The 9,013-nt window shown below is 40.1% G+C and overlaps 1 protein-coding gene across 9 annotated transcripts in view; it reads right to left on the reverse strand.

The window, feature by feature from the left end:
* LOC111178792 (adenylate cyclase type 10-like) overlaps positions 1 to 7,582 on the reverse strand; it is a 118,059-nt gene extending 110,477 nt beyond the window's left edge. For 7 of the 9 annotated variants that reach the window (XM_089918778.1, XM_022581861.3, XM_089918771.1 and 4 more), the window contains exons 1-4: positions 7,383 to 7,581; positions 6,364 to 6,468; positions 3,788 to 3,826; positions 2,927 to 3,070 (exon numbers count right to left, since the gene is read on the reverse strand). In XM_089918778.1, coding sequence (XP_089774904.1) covers positions 2,927 to 3,070; positions 3,788 to 3,826; positions 6,364 to 6,468; positions 7,383 to 7,539 — 445 coding nt within the window. In that variant the 5' untranslated portion in view covers positions 7,540 to 7,581. The other 2 variants (XM_089918773.1, XM_089918772.1) reach the window with 2 other exon arrangements.
* Positions 7,583 to 9,013: the final 1,431 nt, after the last annotated feature.

Genomic DNA, 9,013 nt, shown 5'->3' on the forward strand with positions numbered 1-9,013 from the left:
GAAAAGATTAGAGGGAACAATCTTAGTATCACACAGGGCTGGGAATAGTTCCCATTTCCACGAGCCAGAGTATTAAACTTCATACTTCACAGGACATTAGGTACAGTACTTGGAAGTGGTCTGCCTCAACAATGGGGCAAAACTAGCTCTGGACTAAACACTGCTCTGGTCCTATCCAACAAAATTTGAAAGCAAAACCTATTAAGCTAACCACATCTCAGAACTAAGTTCAAGAATATTTACAGAAATATTTAAAAATCCAGCACTCAACAAGGTTAAATTCACACCTGGCACCTGCCAGAAATTACCAGGTATGCCAAGAAAAAGGAAAATATGACCCACAATGAGAAGAAAAATCAATCAATCAAGCCCAATGTAGAATAACATAGACGAAAGAATTAGCAGACAGGACATTAAAAGTTATAACTATATTCCATATATTCAAGAACTAGAGAGATACTAAACAAGTAGGGACATGGAGGATATGGTATCTTCATATGGATGAAAACCACAAGGACTGAGATGAAAAATACACTACAAAAATACACAAGAAAATATATTAGATCAAAGGCAAATTAGACTTTTCAAAATAAAAGATCTGTAATCTTTAAAACATAGCAATAGAAACCATCCAAAATGAAACACAGGGAGAAAAAAGATAGAAGAACAATGAACACAGCATCAGTGAGTCGTGGGACAATTTCAAGCAGCTTAATATGTGTGTAACTACACAGAGGAGGAGGAAGAGAGAAAAAATTATTTGAAGAAATAATGGCAGAACATTTTCTAAATTTTATAAAAACTAGAAACCTAGAGATCCAAGAATCTCAATGAGTCCCAAGTACAAGAAAAATGAAGAAAACTGTACCAAGGTACATCACAATCCGATTACCTAAAACCAGTGATAAAGAAAAAATCAAAAAGCAGCTGGGGTGGAAGGGGAGGGACATTATATACAAAGAAACAAAAATACAGATGAAAGCAGATTTCCTGTTGGACATCCTGCAGGCTAGAAGACAGCAGAACAACAGCTTTCATGTAAGAGGAAAAAATTCCTGTCAATCTAGAATTCTATACCCAGGGAAAATACCTTCCAAAAACAGAGGTGAAATAAAGGTTTTTTTCAGACACACAAAAGCTAAACTAACCCATCTCCTGCAAACCCACACTATGAGAAACGTCAAAGGAAGTTCTACAAACAGACAATAATAAATGTTGACTAGGACATGGAGAAAGTGGGACCCTTACACACTGCTGGTGGAAATGTAAAATGGTACAACCACTTTGGAAAAAAGATAAGCAATTTCTCAAAAAGTTAAACATGCATCTACCGTTATGACTCAGCCCTTTCACTCCTAGGTATTTAACCAAGAGAAATAAATGCATAAGTCTACACAAAGACTTGTATACAGATGTTCATAGCAGCCTTATTTGTAATAGCCAAAAATTGACAATAATCCTATTGTAGATCAAAAAGTGTATAAATAACCCTAGTCAGAGAACTAAGATCCCACAAGCTGGCCAAAAAAAAAAAAAAAAGCAATGATAGAAAGATCTGTGGTTGCTTGGGGATGGGGAGGGGAGTAGTGGGATGGAGAGTTTATAAAGGGGCACAGGAAACTTTAGTGAGTGTTGAATATGTTCGTTATCTTGATTGTGGTGATGGTTTCAAAAGTATATAAATATGTCTATGTACAGTATCAATTATGAATTACCTATCAATAAAACAAAAACCAGAAGAACAAAAAAAAAGATGGTAGGATAGGAGAGATGCCATACAACTCACAATATGATTCTTCACTTCTGTTCCTCAAAATACAAATGAATAGCTAGAGCCAACTTTTGCCCTAACTTCAGAAACCCCTTGAGGTTTCTGGACTCCTGTGAAGCAGTTTTTTGTATAGAGCTTCGCCTTCAATCCTGACTCTGTTGAAACTATGGCCTCTGTGTACAGCTTTTAAATTTCTATGGCATTATATTTTTGATAATGTAATACAGTAACATAATTAAAAAACCAAACTATATAAAGGATATACATTGAAAAGTCTTGATTCCACCTATATACCCATCTACACTATTTTCCCCCAATAGGTAACTTTTATTAGTTTCTTACATATCTTTCCAGTGTTTCTTTATACAAATATAAAGAAATAAGAAAAAATCTTATTTTTCCTCCTTACTCAAAAGGTAGCATACTAAACACAGTGCTCTGCATCTTGCTTTTTCTCATCTATATTTTGGAGATATTGCTATACCAAAACAACTTTTTGTAAAGTGGCAGAGAATCTCATTGGGTAGACCTATTATTGTTTATTTAACCAGTCTCCTACAGATAATTTTCAACCTTTTATCACAATCTATATTGCAATCAATAATCTTATACATATGATATTTTATAAATACTCAGGTATACCCATAGGATAAACGCTGGGGTTGAAGGATAAATGTTAGGATTGCTGGGTTGAAGAATAAATGCATTTGTAATCTTGGTAGAGATTACTGAATCACCCTCCGGGGAAGTTGTACCACTGTTGACTCCCACCAGCACTGTGTGAGAAGGCTTATTCCTCACAACCTTATCAACAGTGTGTTCAGCATCTGAACTTTTCCATGTCTACAGGTAAGAAATGATCTCAATTGGTACTTTCAACTGGCATTTTTCTTATTATGAAGTTGACCAGTTTTTCCCAAATTACAAGGGATGATTTCTTTGTTTATGTGTTATTTATTCATGTTCTTTGCTCACTTTTCTGTTAGAATGTTAGTCTTTTCTTGATTTCTAGGTGTTTTTTCTATGTTAGGAAAATTCACCTGTTGTCTACGTGATATAAGTTGCAAATATTTTTTTCCAGGTTGTCATTTATCTTTTGAATTGTTTATACTGGATTTTTTTTTCCCAACTGATCACTCTTTTAGTAGCTAATACCTATCTTTAGCTGCAGGTCCTGGCCTTCTCTGGTATGGTAGATCCCAAATTTCTCCTGTATCTCCAGACTGCATTTTGCCACCAGGGTAATGATGTCACTCAGTTGATCCTGTTCCACTGTCCAGAGTGCCAGGAGCACATTCCCTGTAGAGACACAAAGATAGGCTGACAGAGATCAAACATCTGGATTCACTTGCCAGAGCAAAGCCCCCAATAATGCAGAAGATATCATGCAAGGTGTCAGACAAGGTTTCTTGGCCCTATACATCATACTAGGTTAAAATACGGCCTTAGATCCTTAAAACTATCCAGCATATAAAAACATGACTAAGTAGAAGCTGAAATGTTCCTAAAACCTAGGGCTATTTTTGGTATTCTTCTCTCCATCAGTATACTAACAGATTTAAGAGGTTCACAAAGTGTAGGTTTACATTCAAGTTGAATTTTAAGTGGTTTGTTTAAGTTTAAATGAAAAGATAGGCCAACTCTATGGCATATAGCTGTTAATAATCCTAAGAGTTTTCCAGATAGGAGACAAGCTAGACTTCTTCCCTACTTAGCTTCTGCTATTAATGACCAAGTTTCTCATTAGTTTTCTCATGAATGCTTTATAGGCACTTATTTTCCTGTCATTCAATGTGAACAAAATGTAAAGTACTTGGGAGCTTAATATGGACAAGGTTTTTCCATTAGACTGGGAGGTCATGTGAGGCAGAGACTGTGTCTTCCTCATCTTTGTTTCCCCAGGGCCCAGCACATACTAAATAATCAAACAATGCTGAATAAACAAACATGCCAAATTCCACCTATAGTCTTCCTTGCTTACAGTGCTTTAAATATTCAGGAAAAAAAGAAAAATACCTGTGATATTTAGGATATCCCCTCCAAAACAGAGCACATCTGAAATCAAGTAAGGGAGAGAGAGGAAAATGAGTCGAAATCAGAGACATGCCAGATCATGGCAGAATAATATAGGATGAAAAGAATGGCCTACAGAGTTTTTCCTCATATCTTTTCTGGTCAATTTATTCACTCCAAGGCTTAGACTCCTTCTTCCTTTCCCCTAGCTTCTCCTCAAATCTGTCTGTTCCTATATCCATCTTCTCTAAAATGGAAAAGTCCTCCTGTTATCTTCAAAGCCATCCCCCTATTCGTGCTCTGCATCTTAGTCCCTCTCACCCTCCCAAGAACTCCTTTCCTTGTCTTCTCTCTGCTCCATCATTCCCATTAATATCTTTTTTTTAAAAGAAAACAAAACACATCAAAATTAACCCACCTAGTCTTGACTCTGCCTTCTTCTCTAGTTACTAGCTCAATTTTTGTTACATTCCCAGCAAAACAATTCTCAAAAGAGCTGGCGATATACAAGTTTCTCCTCCTATCAAATTCATGCTTAATTGTTTTCCTCTACCATTCTCTTCTTAGTTTATTCCAATCTGACTTCCATTTCCACCACTTCAGTAAAATGATCAAAATCATCACAGTATTCATTTTGCTAAATTCAGTATTTTTCAGACATCACTATATTTGACACTTTTCATTTTCAACCCAGCTGGAATGGCCCTCTTCTTCTAGAGACACTATCTCCCCTTTGGCTTCAGGAATACCACAGAATCCTACCTGACTGGCTGCTTTATAGTCTCTTTTGTAGGTTCTTTCTTCCTTCCCTGGAGTTCCTCAGTCTTAGGTTCTTTTTCTTCATTTACACTCTCTCCACGTGGACTCAATCAGTTCTTTAAGTAACCTCTTTATGCCATCAATTCACTTTTCATCTCTAACAGATCTATTCTCTGAGCTCCAGGCTCAATCATACCTACTAACTTCATTTCTCCAGTTGACTGACTTATTAACATCTTAAACTCAATATACTTAAAACAGAACCCTTGATTTTCTCTCAAAGCCATCTTTCCCATCTTGATAAGTGACATCACCATAAATTCAGTTATGAAAGGCAAAAAACTTGAGGGTCCCTTTCCTCACCACTTCCCACTGAAATCCAACACATTAGAAAATCCTGTCTGCTGAACTGCAAAATATATTTCAAATCAATTCATCTCTATACAGCTCCCTTCATTGCATGTATCTAGACCAATGGTTTCAACTTTTACTGCACACTGAAATCACCTATGAAACTTTAAACATCCTTATTCCTGGGGCAAACCCAAGACATTCTGATTTAACTGGGGTGAAGCCTAGACCTCAGGATTTTTAAAAGCTTCCTAAGTGGTTATCTAATGTGCTGCCAAGGTTGAGAATCACTAACTTAGATGAAATTTCCATCATCTCTCCACAGCTGCTCCAAATGCCTCTTCCAGCTTTCATTCTTACCACCTACCCTCCATCAGATCACAATAATACAATCTCCATGAGGGCAGACACTGTGTCTTTCTTATTTTTCCATGTATTTCTAGTACCCAGCAACTCCTGGTGTTATCATACACATGATTATCTATCATACACACATGATACATAATTTCTATTTCTTTCATCTAAACTTGATGAGATCAATTGAAAGACTTTTATTTTTAAATTAAAAAAAAAGTTTTGGCAGTGCCGTTTGGCTTACAGGATCTTAGTTTGAACCCTGGCCCAGGGATTAAACCCCGGCCCCGGCACTGGAAGCGCAGAGTCCTAACCACAGGAACGTCAGGGAATTCCCAAAGTATTTTTTATACTTGTTCCTCAGGGGTAAGGAGTGAGTCACATAGCCACTTTATGTGGCTAAAGAAGATGCCACAAAGTAATCATTCTGGTGAATCTCAGAATGATGGACATAACTCAACAGGATACTGTCAGTACATGAAGGGAATGTTATATTAGTACTAAAGGGTATAGGGCCAGAGTAATTTCTGTTAGGTAGACCTAACTAGACTGAAAACTCCTCGAAGAATAGGTTTTTGCACTCCCTGCAGCTATTACACTGTTATGTCACAGAGTAGGTACTCAAAACATGTTTACTGTACAAACGAAAAGGTTTTTTTTTTCTCCCCTCAGATTAGGCAAATATCCACAAGCTTAGTATTGATACATGGCAGAAAATAAAACACTCAGTCCTACTTCACAGGATCAAAATGCAGTAATACAATGGGAAGGTGTTCTGTAAATTATATCTGATATACACACGAGGCACATTATATTACTGTTAGAAGACACAACCTGAGGAATACTTTATTTTGAAATAAAACACAAACATGCAAAGTAAAAATCAGCATTTTCCCCCCTTTCTGAACACCGAGTCAACAGGATGTGCGACTGCGTAGAATGGCAGATACAGGCAAAGATCTAGCTCGTCAGAGGCAACCCGAAGAAATAAAGGATGAGTGACACTAAAGGGATGTCACTTTAGTATGTTTTAAAGTGCCCCCGAGCCCCCTTCTGTTACAAACCCTCAAGAGCCCATCACCACGCCTTCTTGCTCCCCTACAACGGTCACTCACGCTCCACGATGTCACTAATGTAATAACTGAAGATGTGGGCCAGTGTGTCCATGTCATGTTCCGACTTGCAGCTCAGGCTGAACCTGTCCATTAATGCTGTAAACCCTGACCAACAAAGAAAAAATTACTATGTTAGCTGCAAATCCTAAACTTTGAGGCTCTATTCCCTCCACACATCAGGCCAGTGGAACAGAAGCAGATCTTTTCAAGATGAGTAATTTCATTATCCTTTAACAGGGTGTTACTTAGCAAGTACTCAGGGCCAGGCTGGCTGCTGCTGCCTCTGGGAGTCCAGAGGGCTACCCTCCCCATGTTTCTAGAAGCGGCAGATTCACCCACAAGTGCCCTTTTCATTGGAATCCAGCTACTACTGCTTTCCCATCATACTCTCTTAAGGCTCCCTGGCTAAGGGAACTTGTAGGATTCCCCTCTCCCCACCCACGTGAGGGATAGAGAAACCACTGACAAGGAGAATGGATGAAAGCTTTGTGGAGAACTCATATGGTGAGCTCCTCCGAGGACAGGCACCCGAATCACTCATCTTCATATCCGTGACACATAAACTCCACAAATACCTGTTAAAGGAACGACTCTCATAGTAGCTGCTAGGTCTCAACTCCTAGAACAATGGCGGGCACCTACTTATGGGCCCAAAGAAGGAAATAACTAAACAAAATCATTGGATGAAGCAGAATGCTTATTGGAAAATGCTCGGGACTGGGGAAAAACTTGGGTCCAAAGCCTGCCATATGGCCCCGAAAAAGCCCTTTCCCCTTTCTGAGTCTCAATTTCATCATCGCTGAAGTGAACTCCAGGGCTACGACAGGTCGTCCGAAACGGCGTCCTCCTGCTCGGAAAATGACTCTCAGGTTCCGGCGGCGGCGGCGAAAGTGCAATGAAACCGTGCCTTTAGCTAGCCCCGGGGCCAGGCCCGTAACCGCCGCGGCCTCTACCAGCTGTGGCTCAACGGCCAACCCTCTGGCAGGTCGGCGGAGCGACGCACCTCCCCTCGCCCTCACCCGTCACGTGGACGCCAAGGAGGACGCCCTGGGCCGTGGCAAGCTCGTATTCCGATCCCCGGGGCTTTCTGAAGACCAGCAGGTCTGGAAGCAGCGCCGCCAGCCGGGCCTCTACTGGCCACAGAGGCGGCGTCGCCACACCCTTGCCCGTCGCCATAGCGGCGACGGCAGCGGCGAAATTTTTCGCCGAACGACCTGTAACAGCGTTTCTCCGCGTAGTAGCCAATCCGCAACGACGGCCCTGACGGGTCCCTCCCGCCAACCAATCAGTGCGGGCTTCCTTGGGGCCCCGCCCACCTGTTTTCAAAGCTTTTGCGCTTGCTCTGGATGCCGGGGGCGGAGGGGCGGAACGAGGGCAGGGCGGCGCGTTCGAAGGAGCAAAGCGTGACGTTTTAAAATCTTTTTCAAACGTGAAGCTGCTTTTACGATAAAACTGATTATCTGGGATAAATATCAATAGGGTGGTCTTTTCCTCGTATTAGTTTCTAAGGACAAGTTCCATTGGCATCTGACTAAAGCAAACTCAGGATGGTTTTTAAATTTAACACCGTTAGACTAAGGCCGTTTAACACAGGAAGTCTTTTTCCTTGTTAGGGAACTTATTCCACTTCTGTTGTCTGCCAGGACAGGTCATTTGGTCTCATGGGAGTACTCCCCCTGAGCCCTTTTTCTCACACTTCCGTGTGGTAATGGCCCATTTGAGGCTGCCGGTCTGTGGCTCAGATTGGTGAACACAGAGCAATAAAAGGACGAGCGTGTTGTGGATTTTTAACAATCAGAAATGCATCTATGTTTTTCTGCATAAATAAATCTAAAAATTACATCTTTACTGTTCTTAGTTCTACAATATATCATATAACAATGCTGTTTTGTTGGTAACTGAAGGGCTAATTTTACTCATGGAATTAATCATCGTGTTTTCAAGAACACTTACAGTGGGAAGACCAAATGTATCATCAGTCCACAGGCGACAGAAAATATTTCCTCAGTAGGGTGGGAGGGCCAAAAGGGAAGGAAGAGAGATCAAGGGGAGACACAGCTGAAAGGCTGGACACTCTCAAGTTTGACACACTGTCCACAGAGCTTACATGCGTGTTTACAGAGTTCACAATATCAGCATTATAAACACAACCCAGAACCCAGGGGATGTAGACTCCTCAAAATTCAAGACACTTTTAAAGCATTTTATAAATTTATTTTTAAAAATAACAATTGAAATGACATCAATGATCAATCACCTGTGCTCCCCCGACAGCTGAGGGAAAAAACCTTCTGTATAGTTGAGTCCCAAAGGAAAATCAAGACATTATTATCAGACACCCATTAGCCAGAAAAATGCTGTTGGTCCAGTGGTATAGACACTGACATGTTCAATGTACCAGTGCAATTAAAATATATATTTACAATTATCCTGCGAAAAAAAGCACTCAAGAAGTGAACTATGCATTAAACCAGTTATTCACTCATCCATTCACTCTTTTTGCATCTATGAAGCCATCACTAGTCACAAGGACAAATGAATAAAAGAACTTCTAGTAACAAAAAAATCCAAACCTCACCCCCACTTTGTGGGTTATTATGTGCTAAAATGACCACAATAAAAGGGCCATGAGCTACCTGAAATGGCAATG

The sequence above is a fragment of the Delphinapterus leucas genome, chromosome 10 (assembly GCF_059928025.1).
Source record: "Delphinapterus leucas isolate spDelLeu-1000000601 "Yukka" chromosome 10, BTC_Dleu_Yukka2, whole genome shotgun sequence".
In the NCBI taxonomy this organism is placed as follows: Eukaryota; Metazoa; Chordata; class Mammalia; order Artiodactyla; family Monodontidae; genus Delphinapterus; species Delphinapterus leucas.